Source organism: Heterocephalus glaber, unplaced genomic scaffold (assembly GCF_053883595.1).
Source record: "Heterocephalus glaber isolate CG9 unplaced genomic scaffold, H.glaber_assembly_v1.0 deba00000122, whole genome shotgun sequence".
Lineage (NCBI taxonomy): Eukaryota > Metazoa > Chordata > Mammalia > Rodentia > Bathyergidae > Heterocephalus > Heterocephalus glaber.
In genome coordinates, this window is record NW_028258138.1 from 70171949 (window position 1) to 70190127 (window position 18179).

General features: G+C 39.6%; 1 protein-coding gene across 5 annotated transcripts in view; it reads right to left on the reverse strand.

Moving 5' to 3' along the window:
* Gpr156 (G protein-coupled receptor 156) overlaps positions 1-18179 on the reverse strand; it is a 133832-nt gene that overhangs the window by 21833 nt on the left and 93820 nt on the right. For all 5 annotated transcript variants that reach the window (XM_087215923.1, XM_004835653.3, XM_021263056.2 and 2 more), the window contains exons 4-5: positions 2335-2464; positions 2017-2127 (exon numbers count right to left, since the gene is read on the reverse strand). In XM_087215923.1, coding sequence (XP_087072049.1) covers positions 2017-2127; positions 2335-2464 — 241 coding nt within the window. The remainder of the gene's footprint in view (positions 1-2016; positions 2128-2334; positions 2465-18179) is intronic.

Below are 18179 nucleotides of genomic sequence, written 5' to 3' on the forward strand. Positions count from 1 at the left end.
GATAGAGCACTTGTCTGGTATGCATGAAGCCCTGGGTTCAATTCCCAGAAAAAAAGATAAAAGAAAAAAAGAAGAGAATAAAAAGAAAAGAGAATCTTTCAGAATCAAGGCAAAATGAAGACCTTTTCATATATACAAAATCTGTAAGAATGCAGCACTAGCATACCCACATGAGAATGTTAGCTATCCTTCAGGTAAAAGGAAAATGATACCAGATGAAAATGTAGATCTATACATAAAATGAAGAACACTGGAAATGGTAACTACAAGGAAAATGTGTGATTGATTTTATTATTTAAATATCTTTAAAAGATAACTAATTAAATAAAAATAATGATGAGTATGTGGCTTATATTACTCAAAACTCAATAATAAAAAACCAAAACACATCCAATTAGAAAAAAATAGGTGAAAGATCTGAACAGACACTTCACAAAAGAAGATAAATGAATGGAAAGTAAGTGTGTGAAGAGATGTTCAACACTGCATTAGGAAAATATAAATTAAAACCACAATAGGAGACTACCACACTCCTACTAGAATGGCTAAAATGAAAAGTCTGACTAAATCAAATGTTGGCAAGGATGATTAGAGGAAATGGACTTACAAGTACTGTTGGTAGAAATGTATACTAACACGATCACTTTGGTAAACAGTTGGCACTTTCTTAAAGACTTAAATATGTACTTATCATATGAGCCAACCACTTTACTCTTAGATTTATATCAAAGAGAAATGAAAGCATATCTCTATATAAAGATGTATACATGGAAGTCCATAGCATGTTAATTTTTTTAATAGTCCCAAACTGGTAACAACCCAAACATTCAGCAACAGGTAATCTACACACTGGAATACTACTCACCAATAGTAACAAAGAACTACTAATACACAGAGTAACATGGTTGAATAATTATAGCATTTGTAAAAATAATTATGTGACTAAAATAAGGTAGGCAAAGAAAAAGTACATTCTGTATGATTCCATGTACATAAAACTCTGGGAAATACAAACCAATCCATAATGACAGCAAGCAAATTAATGATGCCCCGAGGACAGGGACGGGCAATGTAAGGATTGGACAGCAGAGGGGCCTGAGGAAAGTGCTGGGGTGATGGATGTGTTCATTATACACCATGTTTCATGGGTTTACACATGTGTCTAACTTATCAAATCATAGACTTTCAGTACATGTAATTCATTGCATGTCAATTATGCCTCAAATAGATATTTTTGAAAAAGGAATCAGTCTTCCAGAGGTATGGATAAACTTTTAATAATCTTCATCTGTGCAGTTATTTACAGCTGAGCTTTTGATAAATATTCACCATGGTTCAATAATGCTTACTAAAAGATCCCATCATTCCAGAGAAGTAGGCTTCAGCTGAATGATATATTAGGTCTGGGCTGATGGTTAGGTCTTAAGTCTGGGCAATCTTTACCAGGAAACCTGATAAATGGAGGGATGTGGTTACAGTGATGCCTGACATCAGGGACCTGTGGGTGATCTGGCTGCCACTTGGCTTCTGGTGTTGATTCCTTCTGCTTTAGCCACATCTCAATGCAGAGAACTGCTCTTTACATAAAGGAGAACTGGGCTCCAGACCAGCATGGGTATGGGTGGGGGATACTCTGCTTATTTGCTTCAGCTTTACTCTCTACAGCCTTTTTTCCTTCCACATCACACCTATGCCAAGCAAGCAACACTCTTCCTGGATATCTTGTTCTCCCTCACATTGGTGCCAGGTTTTGGCTAGCTCACAGGTGCCCACAGGGCCTGGGATGGGTGCACAAGGAAGCAGAGCACATGTCCAAAACAGCTCCCAAAAACAATGACTCAGTCTTCGAGGCCTGGAGCTTTAAAGGCCATGTGACTTTTGAGGTTTGAAGCAAGGAACAGGAATTTCAGGTTATTCTAAAAGGAGTCCTGGTGATCTGTATCAGCCTCTCCAGCTTTTAAATTTCTGTGGAGCTGCTGTATGCAATGTAGCACTGTGTACTTGCTGCCTACTCACCACTCTCTTGTTCGGGACCCTCTGGGTAAACACCTTGTAGAGTCGCCAACTCTTCCCCAGAATGGGGCCAAACACAAGGGAGGTCCCAATGCACAGCATGGACAGTCTTATCTACAGGTGGAAGGGGACAGAAGCAAGAGTCATGAGAGGAATCTTCATCACTTCTCCACGCATTCTGATCTGCAAACCCTCAGGTCCGCAGAGGGCAGGAAGTGGGCCTCGCTGACTGTGTGCCAGGGATTGCCTCTGAAAGCGTGCACACCAAAGACACAGGAAACCACCACTCATAGGAGTAGTTATATTCAAAACATCACCTACCTGGATGAGAGTTTCCATTGAGCTCCCCACTAAATCCTCTTGAATTCCAAAGAGGTAAGCGCTACTGTAAGTCAGACAACTTCCCAACAAGGTCACAATGTTCAGATTGGGACTGGACATCTTCACAATCCTAGAAGAGATTAGGAAGAAAGACACTTAGAGCCATGACCCTTTGTAATGGGGTCAAAGATCTGCAAGATCATGTTTCCTCCCTACTACTGTTTCTGATGCAGCCAAAGAGTGAAGGTTCCCTCTGGGAAGAAACCACTTTACGTCCCTGTGAAAATGTATGGCTTCTTTCATTTATTTTCAAAGAGAACTAAATTCTGGGACTTCCTGTTTGAATAACTCCAGGTCTTTTAAAAGAAGCTGACTACCTACATACAGGTGGTATCAGAGGAGTTAGAATGCTGGCCATGAAGCTTGGGGTTGCTAAGAGACACTATATGCAGCTTAGTGAAAAAAAATAATGATCAGGGCCATACTCAAAGAGATAGTTTGGAGCTTTTAGAAATGAGCTGTAAGGCCAACTACTATTTGGAAAGAGGTCTGGGATTTCTTTTTTCATACACTGTTCACTTTATTTTATGTGTAAATTGTTTTCCTCTCTGTATTTGACCAAGAAAGAGGAAGCAGGGATCAAAAGCAAGAAATTAGGGCAGGTTTTTCTTTTTTGTGTCTGAAGAAGTAGTTTTAAATGAGATTAGAGAACATATGAAAGGTCAGAGGGAGATGTGGATAACAGGTGTGTGATCTAGATTAGGGATCTCAAGAAAGCCCTGGTCACCAGCAGAGGTTCAGGATGTGAATTGGTTCATTTAAGCGGAAAATCTGGCTTACAACAGATATAGTGATGGATAACAAATAAATATAACAAGCAACAAGGAGGAATGTAATTGTATTTAAGAATTTTAGCTTTTTTTTTTTTTTTTTTGAGACAGGGTCTCACTATGTAGACCAGGCTGGCCTCAAACTCACAGCAATCCTCTTGCCTCAGCATCATGAGTGTTTGGATTATAGGCATACACCACTACACCCTGCAGAGAATTTTAATTTAAATAGTGTATTCTACATAAATGCAAATATGAATAGTCATTTGATAATTATTAGTTATACTTTCATTTTTAAATAGTAACTGAAAAGGAAAGTATTCTTTTCTGTGTTTCTTAATTATCTGGCCAAGCACCATAAAGGTGAACGCCAAAGCAAAATCATTTTTTTAGTGCAGCTATATTAAGGACAGATAAAGTATCTAAGAGGCATTAAACAGTCTGGAAGTGCTACATTTGAAATGTCAAAACCCCCACAGGCGTAACATGACGACTTAGTGGTTAGCCTCATAATATATGCACACAAACGCCACCACCCTGAGATGCAGGCCCAGAGTTGTGTTGAGATTAACCTTGTCCGGCAGTAAAAGCATTAATGTTTTTTTCTGCCCTAAAAGTGAGAACAGCATTCATGTACACCCTTTGTAAAATGGAGAGAATAATTTCTAAGAGTTGTTGGAGAATGTAATGAGGTGTTATGGTTTAGAGCTAAAATGTCCCCTAAAATCTCATGTGTTGGGAGGTGAGGTCTGGTTGGAAGAGGTGGGTCATGGGTGTGTGTGACCTGGAAAGACATGTTCTTTATTAGTACATGTTTGTGATACATAATGAATTCATTCATCATGCAGAGTTGGTACATGAGCATATTGCATCTTAGTCCTTTTTACTTCTTCTTCTCCTCCCCTCCCTCTTCTTTCCATGTCAAATCCCCTTTCCATTTTAGAAAGCCGTGTTCTTGTCCTTGGCTGCTCCTTTGACTCTCTGCTTCCTGGATGTCATGAGATGAGCAGCTTTCCTCCACCAAGCCCATCTGCCATGATGTTTTTGCCTTGGAGATAGCCAACCATGGACGGAAACTGTGAGTCAAAACTTCTCCTCCTTTAAGTTGTGGGTGTTGGGTATTGTGTCACAGTGGCAGGAAAGTGACTAATACATAAGGCAATATGGCAAAGTGCTTGGGCACAGGGCTGGCACACCGTAGGCATGTCACCAACATCAGGGGATAATATGAGAATTTCACCATCTTCCAGGTTTTAAGAAACCCAAGAATTATCTTTTCCTTCTGTTTCTTTACCACCTATACTCAGCAACCAAGTTCTTTCCCTTCCCCTTCTTATTTCAAAGACTTTCTCTGAGTTTTTCCTCTCTTTCCATTCCTGCTACCATGTTTATCCAGGACACAATCATGTTAGTAACAATGGGACTGGAGTCAGGTGTCATAGGTTTGAATTCTCGCTTTGCCACTCACAGCTGTGTGACTTTGAGCCCACTATTTGACTGTTCTAGGACTCTGTCTCCTCATCCATAGAATGAAGACACCATCTTCTTATTTACACCATCATGGGTTATTGCAAAAGTCAAGTGAAGTATGCATCAAAACTCTTGGCAAACTATAAGATGATGCAAAAATGCTACATTTTAGATTTTTTGGTGTTACCGTCAGCTCTGGGTAACACTGATTTGTTTCTGCTCTCATGCATCTTGAACATTGCTTTTAGACTTAATTTCTTAAAATACCACTGTTATCACTTATCCAGTGACATATGTAAAGGAACATTCTTCCACCATTTAGTTTAAGTCTTCTGTATCTGACTTTAAGATTTGACCCTACCCTATATAGCCACTTATTCATTCAGATCTATCTGTCTGGTGTCCAAGTCTTTAAATTGTGGACTTTTGGAGGGTGATTTTTCCTTAGTTTCTTTATTTCTCCATGTAAGAAAGGCGTATATATGGTAAATATTAACTACATAAATAAGAATGATGCTCACTAGCAGCTTCATAATGCATTTTTAAAGAAAAATGAAGGGTGATTAAAAAAAAAAGAACTGAAGGGGAAAATGATAAAAATAGAGCTTTTACAAATGGGAAGGGGACCAAGAGTTGGAAGGAGCAGGAAGGAAGAGGAGAGGTAGGGGATGATAAGGGAAAAAAAAAGAAGTTGTATTATGTACCGACTCCCCAGGATAAATTTAATCATTATGTACTGCAAATTTGTACTAATAAAATTTGAAAAAGAAAAGTGCTACATTAGAGGAGCCAGTGCTGACACTGATTTAGGTTAGAGCCCTGCTGACCTGAGGTGGCCTCTTGGCGCAGTCCAAAGCCTGGGGAGTGGCATCACCAGTGGGTGGGTTCCTGTGAGACCACTCTTCCCATGGCCACTCCTGAGCTTCTGCACACAGCCATGGTTATGGGATGGAGGCTCTCTCACCAAGCACCTTCCTGGCTCTCACAACCTCACATCTGTTTTGTCTAGATCATGGAATGGTGGTTTCTCTCTTACTTCTCTGCATTTTAAAAAATTTGAATATCACAATCTTCAGTGATGAAGCATTGCTTGAAATCCTGAATTCTTCCCCTTTATGATTTAGCTGGGGAACTCAATTCAGTTAGTTTTGATGAAAGAGATACCAGTCTTCACATCTCAGGCATTCGTGCAAATGTACTGTTCAAATAGACATGCTTTGGAATTATATATGTATGTGTTTTGACAGTTTTTTTCCTGAGAATTTCATTGAAGGCTTTCCTTGGAAAAGAAACTATGACTAGATGATTTCCCTTCTTTGTTTGGACACCTGAAAAACACCTGAAAAGCCTCTAAGTGAATTACCTCCAATTCATCAGGTAAATTATTTAGCTTTGGGGAATGTACTTGCTACTTTGGTAGGAATTCAACCACCAATGTCATTTATATTTTTTCCATTGAACTAAGATCTGAAGCCTACATAACTGAATATTTTAATTTAGCCACATACATAATTTCCACAAAACCAGAAGATTTAAATATTATATACTTAATTATAGGTAGCCAATGCCATCTACATTACTTGAACTTATGAAAAGTTAAAAACCTGGATTGGCAGTCTCAAATAAGGTGAGTTTAAAAAATATTACAGAACTATCTCATTATCTCTTCTTTTTCACTTATATATTGGAAATGTAATACAAAATGTTTCTTGATGCAAGTTCTCAATATATAGGTAAATGTCTGTCTATAGAACTTGTATATTCCTGAATTATCATTTCAACAGTCTTTAATAAATTTTGATGCTTACCTGGCATTCACCAGTACACAGATATGATTTTTCCATTTAGTTTATTGGTACATTTTAGGTATACAATACAGTTACATTCATCATTGGGATCTTGTAACAGATACAATGTTTTAAAGACTTTTATCAAATACTGATTCCTGACCTTGGAGATCTATCACATTTGGAGTACTGAGTTTGGAAACATGATCCAAGATTGGTGCAGAGCATGTTTCCTGGTGTGCCATGACTGTTAGAAAACTTTCCTAAAGATGTCATATGACATGTTTTCTAATATGGTACATGAGTTGACATAAAAGGGATCATTGAGCATTAGTGTATCTGAAATCAAACATGAATCTTTCTAAAAAGCTTTTTAGTGAGCTTTAAATGGTAAGGATTGGATGAATTTCTTTTTTAGCCCACTATTTTTTTTTTTTTTGGTATCGGAGATCGAACTCGGGTCCTTGTGCTTTCAAGGCAGGCGTTCGAACCACTGAGCTAAATCCCTGGCCCTAGCCCACTGTTTTTGATCTATGCAACAATTGGATTATAAATCTATCTCATGTAAAACTCCATACATCTTTATTATAATGTTAGCTGATTGTTCCTGAAAATCTGATTATTTTTCTATTTGCCTTTTTCTGCTGTCTGAGTCACTCTTAACCCAATTCAAATTCAGCACACCTCAAACTAATATTACTGGGGCCTCTAACATTTATATTTAAACTCTGTATCATAGGTCCTGGCCCAGCTCCTTCTTATCCTCCCTGGGCCACCATCTCAGGAGACCATGCCAGCAGATTTCACTTACCTTGCAACCTTCAGAGTTCTAAATTTTTAAATCATAATGACTTCACTTTATTCCCCTTCAAATGTCCACCCCATGGTCATACTCTGGGTCTTATGATCATTTGAAATGGTTCTCCTTGAGGGATTTTAAACATCAATATGCTGTTCTTTGACTACACTCCATCCAAAACTCAACTCCTTGTCTTCTCTCCCAATTTGTTCCTCCCACATTCTTCCTCAGTTCTGATAACAGGAACTTTTGTCTCTCCATTTGCTTGGACCAAAACTCTTGGAGTCATCCTTGACTCTTGCTCACCTGCTAGTCCAATATGTCATGAAATTTTGTTGGCTATATCCTCCAAATACATCCAGAACCCAGTCACTTCTCACATTTCTGCTGCTACCACCTGATCACAGTCTCCTAACTGGTCTCCCTAGTCTACCCTGGAACTTCCCTAAAGTCTATTTTTAACATAGCATCCAGAATGAGCCATTAAAGGTAAACAGATCATATCACTTCTTTGCTCAAAACTCCACAGCAGTGCTCTGTTTTTCAGAGGAAAAGCCAGTCTCTACTAGGGCTGCCAAACCTTACATACTCGGTCCCCATGGTCTTTCTGCTTCCTTCCCCATGTCTTCCTATTACCTATTCCCCTCCAGTTACACAGGATTTCGTGCTATTCCTGAAAACAGCAGGCACTCACACTTCAGGTCTTAGAAGTGGTACTTTCCCTGTGTGGATATTTCAATCCAAATACCTGCGTGGCTCATTCCCTCTCTTCAAATGTTGTTCAAATGTTAGCTTCTCAAACAAGGCTACAATATTTCCACTTAAAATTATACCCTTGTCCCAGAATTCCAAATCCTTATCCTGCTTTATTCCCTCCTCCCCATCCCACCATAGTACTTATTGCATTTTAACATCGTACACAATTTACTTATTGTTGTTGTTGTTGTTTGTTGTCTTTTCCCAATTAGAATTGTTCATAATGAACTCCCATTACTAAACTCTTACCTGGACATTAAAAGCACTCATGAAACATTTGATGAAAGAATGAGTCTTCTCTCATATGCTTACTTCTGACACCTTTTCTCATTGACAGCCTATACACTTCTATTTCCTTGGTTCTTTGCTTCCTTACAATCTATTTTTTCTTTTCTCCATCTAATTTCAAACCTCTGGTTGGTCATCTGAACTCTTAACAACATCTACCCAATAAAACTCAAGTAAGAATTACAGCCCATTGTCTGCTTTTACATCCAGGCAGCTGACTAATGAAGGAAAAAATTAGACAGTTTTGCAAACTGTTTCTATGAAAATTGAGCCGTCAAGCTTTTTCTTTGTTTCTCTACATTACATTTCTCTACATTTGCTTTCTTTTTTTTTGTATTAAATTCTTTTATTGGTACATTGTAGGTATACAACACAATTACATTTCTCATTGGGAATTGTACCTTTACATGATGCATCTTGGTTCTTATTTTTTCCCCATTCCTAGCCCTCCCTTCATGTCCTCCACCCTTCCCTATTTACAAAGACTTTATTTCCATTTTTTCCATTTCTCAGCATTTTTTCCTTTCCCTTCTTTCCTTTCCCCTGTGCCTCCCACTACCCCTACCACTTTGGACCTTTTCTTCCTATTTTACATTATCGATTATTCATTCTAATCATTGGTACATTTTAGGTATACAATATAATGACATTCATCATTGGAAATTTGCACCGTTACATAGTCTCTCTTGGTTCTTGTTTTTTACCCTTGCCCAGCCCTCCCTTCAACCCCTCCAGCCCTCCCTATTTACAAGAATTTTGTTCCTATTTTTCCATTTTCTCATATTAATCCCATTCCCTTCTATCCTTTCCCTTAGTCCTCCCACTTCCTTCCCCTTTGCCCCTTTTCTTCCTATTTCACATGACCTATTATACATTTAGTCCTTATTTACACTTTCAGTTTCTCACACCAGAGAAACTATTCAGTATTTACACATCTGTGTCCTACTTATTTCACTTAAGAGTATTGCCTCAATGTGCATCCACTTAGCTATAAATGTCTCTAATTTCTCATTTTTTATGGCTCAGTAGTACTCCATTTTATAAAAAAACCACATTTTCTTTATCCAGTCTCCAGTTGATGGGAATTTGGGCTGTTTCCAAGTTTTAGCTATTACAAACTGTGCTGCTATGAACATGGGTACACATATATCACTGTGGTATGAGTCTTTTAATTCTTTGGGGAAGATCTCCAGCAGTGGAATAGCGGGGTCAAATGGGATTTCCAGTCCTAGTTCTTTGAGGTATCTCCATACTGATTTCCACAGTGCTTGCACCAGTCTATACTCCCACCAGCAGTGGAGCAGGGTTCCTCTTTCCCCACAGCCCCGCCAGCATTTGTTATTGGTTGATTTCATGATAGCAGCCATTCTTTCTGGAGTGAAATAGAATCTCAGTGTTGTTTTCATTTGCATCTCTCGAATGACCAGTGATGTTGAACATTTTTTCATGTATTTATTTGCTATTTCTACTTCTTTGTTTGAGAAATGTCTGTTCATTTCAGATGCCCATTTTTGGATTGGGTCTTTAAATTTGGGAGGTCTGATCTTTTTAAGTTCTTTATAAATTCGAGATAGTAGACCTTTGTCTGAGGAAGAGCAGGTGAAGATTTTTTCCCACATTGTGGATTGTCTCTTCACACTGCTGGTGGTTTCTCTTGCTGTGCAGAAGCTTTTTAATAAGAAGAGATCCCATTTGTTGATTGTTTGTGCTAGTTCACAGGCAACTGAGGTTTTGTTCATAAAAAATCTTTTCCTACACCGATGTCTTCAAGGGTTCTACCTAACCTCTGTTCCAACTGGTTCAGAGTTTCTATTTTAATATTTAGATCTTTAATCCATTTTGATTTTAGTTTAGTGCATGGTGAGAGATATAGGTCTAGTTTTAATCTTTGGCAAGTTGAAGCTCAATTTTTCCAGCACCATTTATTAAAGAGGCTATCTTTCCTCCAGTGAGGGTGTTTGGCTCCTTTGTCGAAGATGAGATGGCTGAGTGTGTCTGGCGTTGTTTCTGCATCTTCTAATCTGTTCCACTGGTCCTCAAGTCTGTTTCTTTGCCAGTACCCTGATGTTTTTATCACAGTAGCTTTGTAGTAGAGTTGCAGGTTGGGGATTGTGATACCCCCTGCCATGTCTCTGTTACCTAGAATTGCTTTTGCTATTCTGGGTCTCTTCTTGTTCCAAATGAATTTGTGGATTGTTTTCTCAAGGTCCATGAAGTATGCTGCTGGGATGTCAATTGGAATTGCATTAAATCTATATAGCAGTTTTGGAAGTATGGCCATTTTCACTCTATTAATCCTTCCTACCTAGGAGCAGGGGATGTCTGTCCATTTTCTGATATCATCTTCAATCTCTCTTTTCAATGTGCCATAGTTTTCAGAGAAGAGGTCTTTGATTTCTTTTGTTAGGATGATTCCTAGGTATTTCAGTTTTTTGGATGCTATTGTGAAAGGAATTATTTGCCCTATTTCTCTCTCAGTGAGTCTGTCATTCGTGTAGAGGAAAGCTATTGATTTTTGTGTGTTGACCTTGTAACCAGCTACTTGACTGAGTTTGGTTATTAAGTCTAGAAGACTTTTGGTGGAGTTCTTGGGGTCTTCTATATAGAGTATCATGTCATCTGCAAATAATGACAATTTGACTTCTTCCTTTCCTATCTTTATTCCTTTTATTTCTTTCTCTTGTCTAATTGCCATGGCTAATGTTTCCAGAACTATATTGAACAAGAGTGGTGATAGTGGACATCCTTGTCTTGTTCCTGATTTGAGTGTGAAGGATTTCAGTTTGTGACCATTTAGTATGATGCTGGCTGTTGGTTTTTCATAGATGGCTTTTATCAGTTTGAGGTAGAGACCATCTATTCCAATTTTTTGTAGGGTTTTTATCAAAAACGCATGTTGGATTTTGTCAAATGCTTTTTCTGTGTCTATGGAGATAATCATATGGCTTTTGTCCTTGGCTCTATTGATATAGTGTATTACATGGATTGATTTGCATATATTCAACCATCCCTGCATCCCTGGGATGAATCCCACTTGATCAGGGTGTATGATCTTCTTGATGATCTTCTGCATTCTGTTTGCCATTATCTTATTAAGGATTTTTGCATCTATGTTCATTAGTGAGATTGGCCTATACTTCTCTTTTTCAGTTGGGTCTTTCTCTGCTTTGGGGATCAAGGTGATGCTTGCTTGCAGGAATGAATTTGGGAGTATTGCTTCCCTTTCAATTTCATTGAAGAGTTTAAACAGTAGTGGCAGCAGTTCCTCTCTAAATATCTTGTAGAATTCAGCAATGAAGATATCAGGGCCTGGGCTTTTCTTACTTGATAAGTTTTTAATTACATTTTCAATTTCATTGGTTGATATTGGGTTGTTCAGAATTTTTAGGTCTTCTTCATTCAACTTTGGTAATTCATATGTATCTAGGAATCTGTCCATTTCTTCTGTGTTGTCCATCTTATTGGCGTATAGGTTCTGGAAGTAGGTATTGATGATCCTCTGGATTTCTGCTGGGTCTGTTGTCATTTCACCCTTTTCATTCCTAATTGCAGGGATTTGGGCCTTTTCTTTCCTTTTTCTGACAAGGTTGACTAAAGGTTTATCAACTTTGTTGATTCTTTCAAAGAACCAACTCTTGGCTTCATTGATTTTTTTGTATCGTTCTCTTAGTCTCCATTGCATTGATTTCTCCTCTGATCTTTATAATTTCCTCCCTTGTATGAGCTCTGGGGTTGTCCTGCTCTTCTTTTTCTAGAAGCTTGAGGTTCAGCATCAGGTTGTTTAATTGGGCTCGTTCTGTTTTCCTAATGTGCGTATTCACTGCTATGAATTTCCCTCGTAAGACTGCTTTCATTGTGTCCCATAGATTCTAATATGTTGTATTGTCGTTGTCATTTAATGGAAGGAACTGTCTGATTTCTTCTTTAATTTCCTCTGTGACCCATTGGTTATTCAGAAGTGTGTTGTTCAATTTCCATGTGTTTATGAAATTTTTTGAGTTTCTTTTGCTATGGGTCTCCAATTTCATCACACTATGGTCTGATAATGTACAGGGGATAACTTCAATTCCTTTGCACTTACTTAAACATGTTCTATGTGTGAGTATGTGGTCTATTTTTGAGAATGACCCATGTGCAGCTGAGAAGAATGTGTATTCTGATTTTGTGGGGTGGAAGACTCTGTAAACATCTGTTAAGTTCATTTGTTCAAGAGTTTGATTGAGTTCTAGTATTTCATTACTTATTTTAGTCTAGTTGATCTATCTATTTGTGACAGTGGGGTGTTGAGGTCCCCCACTACCATTGTATTAGTGCATATATGGCTTTTCATGTCTGTTAGTATTTGTTTTATATAGTTGGGTACACTAGTGTTTGGTGCATAGATATTTATGATTGTCATCTCTTCCTCTTGGATTCTTCCCTTTACAAGGATGTAGTGTCCTTCTTCATGTCTCTTAGTGTTGGTTTGAAATCTACTTGATCTGCCAAGAGGATAGCTACTCCTGCTTTTTTTCGGGTTCCTGTCGCATGCAGTATTGTTTTCCACCCTTTAACTTTCAGTCTATGAGTTTCACTTTGAATGAAGTGTGTTTCTTGTATGCAGAATATTGTTGGATTTTGCTTCTTGACCCATTCTGCCAGTCTATTTCTTTTGATTGGTGAATTGAGACCATTAATATTGATGGTTATAACGGAAACGTATTGACTTGTCATTGCCATGACTTTTTCTGTTTGTTGGGTTCTCCCCCTTTCCATTTAATTTCTTGTCATGCCAGATGGGTTCATTCTGCTTTGCTTCCTGGGGTTGTGATCCTCAATGTCTCTTCCTAGGATATTGTGTAAAATTCTTTGGAGTGCTGGTTTGGTATTCACGAAGTTCCTAAGGTGCTCTTTGTCATGAAAGTATCTTATTTTTCCATCCATTTTGAAAGATAATTTTGCAGGGTACATCAATCTGGGTTGGAGGCCGTTTTCTTTTAGGCCTTGGAATATGTCACTCCAAGCTCTTCTTGCCTTGATGGTTTGTGTTGAGAAATCTGCTGTGTTTCTGATGGGCTTTCCTTTGTATGTGATTTGTTTCTTTTCTCTAACTGCTTGTAGAACTTTGTTCTTCTGTTGAATTTCTGGAATCTTAACAATTATGTGCCTATGTGTAGATTTTTTTTGATCAAGGCTATTTGGAGTCCTATATGCCTCACTTATCTGTATGTCAAGCTCTTTTCCCCTACTTGGGAAGTTTTCTGCCATTATTTCGGTGAAGAGATTTTTTATGTCATCTCCACTCTCTCCTGTTTCTTCATTGAGCCCAATCAGTCTTATGTTATTCTTCTTTGCATCATCTAGCAGCTGCTGGATTGATTTCTCATGTTCCCTTATCATTTTGAAGCAATTTTTCTTTTCCTGGTCACTAATTGCAATCTTATGTTCTATATCTGAAATTCTGTCCTCACATTGGCTCATTCTGCTGTGTAGACTTTCAGTGGAGTTTTTCATGTCCTGGAAATCTATTTGCCTCTGTTTTATGGATTCCATTTGTTTCTTATGTTGGGATTCCATCATGTTCCTGAGCTCCTCTCTAGATTTATTAATCATGTCTTGCACTAAGGGCACAATTTCTCCTGTTATCTGAGAAATTATTTCTGATTTCATTTTTTCCAGATCCCCTTTTGTTGCCAGTTCAGTGGGTCCAGGTGGTTGAGTATCAGAGGGTTCCATCTCATTTCCCTTTGGGGTTGCTGTAGGTGATCTGGAGGTCTGGTTTTGAGACTTATTTACGTGTTTTCTCATTTCGACTGGGGAGGGGGTCTGTTAGCACCTGCATGGATTATCTCCTCTGAGCTGGGTGAGGTGGGACAGGGGCCGGGAGCAGCGGTAGGTATGGTGACCCAAAAGCCCTTTCCTGTGGGCTGGGAGCTGCCGGAGGGATGTTGGCCGGGAAACCCCTTCCTCTGGATCAGGAGCAGTGGGATGGTGGCTCAGAAGCCCCTCCCTCTGGGCCAGGAGCAGTGGGAGGGATGGTGGCCCAAAAGCCCTTTCCTCTGGGCTGGGAGGAGCGGGAGGGATGGTGACAGGGAAGCCCCTTCCTCTGGACCAGGAGCAGTGGGATGACGGCTCAGAAGCCCCTACCTCTGGGCCGGGAACAGTGGGACTCAGTACCTTGGTTTGGTGGTCTGGTGTCCTCTGCGCCTTGGTAACGTGGAATCAGGTGGCTGCCTGTCTGCAGTGGGGTGATTCGGTGTCTTCCGCGTGACTCAGGACCTCGGTAGGGCGTGCACAGACCTGCCTGTCTGCAGCGGGCTGATTCGGCGTGTTCCGCGGGACTGGGGACCTTGGTAGGGTGTGGGCAGACCTGCTGGTCTGCAGTGAGGTGATTCGGCATCTTCCTCGTGACTCAGAACCTCGGTAGGGCGTGCACAGCTACATTTGCTTTCAATGCAAAGATATAAAAGCATATCTCTCTGGATAATGCCCTTAAGTCTAAGTTTGGTGACATTCTCTGTAAAACCCTGTGATATGTGTGCATCAGTAAATTGTCATGTTACAGTACTACTTCTTTAAGTATGTCCCACTAGACACTTTATATTCTGCAAAAGTCAGGCTGTTTCTGATTCATCTATATTTATCCATCCCTAGCACTGTCTCTAGAAATGGTAAGTGTTCCAAACTATTTGTTGAATGAATAAATTATTAATAGAGACGGAAGATCCATATCTTTTTCCTTTGCTGGTCATATTCCCTAATCTCATTTTTACCTGGCAAAGCTCTCCTCTATTAGGTAATTCCTGTAATCCTTAATGCTTGCATGGGATGGGGACTAAGTACCAGTAGGTAAGCCACATGGCTCTAAAGTACCAGAAATCTCTGAGAGTTCAAGACTCACAAGCTGGCTGTGGTGGCACATGCCTGTAATCCAAGCATTCTGAGAGGCTGAGGCAAGAGGACTATGAGATTGAGCCCAGCCTGAAAAATTTAGTAACTTAGCAAGACCACACTTCAAAATAAACAAAAAAAGGCTAGAGGTATAGCTCAGTGCAAAGGCCCTGGGTTCTATCCCAAGTTGACTCCTGGGGTGTGTGGGGGGAGGGCAGGGGTAGTCACAAGTTGGCTCAGTGTCTGTGTGTAAAGACAAAAGGGACACATTCTGGGTAATGTTTCAGGGAGATCCCCATGGACTTCCCTATAATGGTTTAGAAGTTCCTGGCATTAACGAACACAAAAAGCCAGAGGTATTTTGGAAGCTCTGACTGCTATAGATTTGCACAGACACTGGGTTTTGCTCACCTGGCAAATTCATATACTCTACACTCTTAGTAAAAAGCCTTGTGAGTGAGCCCCTCCTCAGCTTCCCTCTCAGCATGGTGTTGAAAGGAGTCTAAAAAAAATGAAAGAATCTTCGTGGGAAGTCCATGAAGACTTTTGCATTCCCAGTGTCTTTGTTTCTGCACAAGTATGGCATCTAAGGGAGTACTTATTCACATATGCATGAGCACATATATGTTCAACATCTGCAATGTGATCAAGCCATTTTAAGATTCCTTTCCACTGCCTGGATTCTTCCTGGAGAATTCTCCTAGGAAATTCTTTTGTCCAATAAGTTCCTTACATCATGTGTCAAGTGCCATGCAGGCCCAGAGATATGACAACAGCCTTTGTCAAGCATTTGATGGATGCTTCACGGTCACACAGATTTCCAACTCTCAGCTGACATATGCATCTGAAGTTAACAACGCACTGGCCTCTCCTGGGCTTCAGAAAACCTGCTGATCTTGGACTAAAACTTGACTTCTTTTTTTTTTTTAACATGACTTTTTACATCCCTGAAGCCAATAAATGATTTTTTGTCCTGAGTTAAAACACCTAGCACTGCCCCTGTCAGCCTGGCTTCTCTAAATTTGCCTCCTTTCCTATAACCCTAATCACTTCCATAGCTTTATTTTAGATGGAGAGAGTGAGCTCCCTACCCACTACTCTGTCAGTTCAGATGCTGAAGCTGGTAAGGACCTGGAGGAATAACAAAGACAACCTTCTGCCAACAGCCTTGCTAAATGGTTAGCAGTGGCTGGACCTGATGAAATCTAAGGGACCTTCTAACCCTTCCTTTCTCAAATTACTCCAGAGGCAAGTTCTTTTCCCTACTCCAGACTTATTAATAAGCCAGCCACTCTACATTTCTGCCTCTCTTCCTGAACCAAGAACAACAGGCTGACATGGTTATAAGTCAATCAATCCTCCAAATAAAATATTCAGCTATTAAGTACAAAAGAAAACTTGCTAAATATCCTGCCCTCAAGTTTCCCTCTCACCAAGGACCTCAGTGTCTCCATGCTTTACTGCTTATTTTCTCATTCGTGGTCATCCTGTGTCAAACATTAATTCATCACTTCCTTGTCAGCTTATCAAGGTCTGAAGAAATGGAGACAGGAAGGCAAAGAAGCAGTTTCTGCTCTCAGTGCATCAGACCACCACCTCCTTCTTTCTGATCTTTTCACTGCAGAAACTATTTCCTTCCATTTCTCTCTTAAAGTAGAATAAAATGTTAATTTAATACTAAATTGGTTTTCCCACCATCCACTGAGCCATATAACAAAATCCCTATTTGTGAATATATGTATATTTATATATGAATATACATATACATTTGCATTGTACACACTTCAGAATTCATAGCCTAGGCTATAAACAGAACTATGGACCAATTAAAAATGTATCTTTGAAATTATTTTAAAAGCTGAAATATGAAAATTTAGATAAAACACCAAATGCCCACTACCTCATTATAACAGGCCAAGTTTTGGGATAGTAGCGAAAAAGCCTACTGATAAGTTCATGGTACACTGGTGATGAAGAACAGTAAAAGTCCCAAAGATTATCCTTCCTGGAAAGGAAACTTGTACAGCTTTACTTGTGAGTATTATGGTAATATTCTACATTTTTAAAAAAATTAGTTTCCAAATGTATTTTTCTGTATTTTATGTAAATTTGGTTTAAATGTAGGACCTGAGGGTATGGGGAGTAGACACAATCAGACCCTAAGGTTACAATCCAGGCATGTGTTGTAATTATGAGGCAGTAATTTCAACTTCTTTTTCTCTACTGTGGGAAAAGGCCTTGAGCAGTTCCTAACAGGAGATTTGTTGGACTTCCAAAAACAGCAGAGCAGATGCCCTGATTTTAAGTAGGGCACAAAGCACAAGCACAATTGGCCATAGGAAACTTCTAATCACAAGGAGTCTGTGCTGGACCAGAATTTTATCATCTTGTCCATCTTTCTGAGGCAGGAAAGATGCACCTGCCATACCAGAAAGTTTCTTTTCCCTCTTTCCCCTCCTCACCCTCAGGTTTGCAGTAGAAAATTGGGCCTTGGTGTAGGATCTGAGAGGAATCCTAAACAATGCACTGCCAGAATCACTTGGCACCAGGCCAGAATCCAGGAATTCATAATTCTGAGACTGAGTTTGACCCATCCTTGTCCCTCTCCATCAGCACTTCTATGGGGCTTTGAATCTAGTAGTAACTCATTAAATGTTGGCTAAACTGAAGCAATAATTAGACTTAGAGTGGTCATAGAGATTCAAGATTCAGAAGTGGTAAAGGAAAGCATGCTGCAGAGGCAGGCTTGCTTGCTCCTCACCATTCTACCTCCACCAGTTACATCAGCAGGGTTGGACTGCCAGGGTCCCAAGGGTCACAGCTTAAACTCCTGACCTATAAACAAAACCAAACCAAACCAATCCATACCAGACCAGAAAACCTGCTCTGACTCCTTCATCTGAAGATGATGGGATTTTCACCGGATTTTGCAGCCAGATAGGGACCACATTGGGACAGCTCAGCAGATGTTCTGACTTTAGTTTCCTCCAGTGTTCTTTCACTTCTGCCTAAAGACTCGGCTCCCTAGCACCCTGTCTCTCTCCT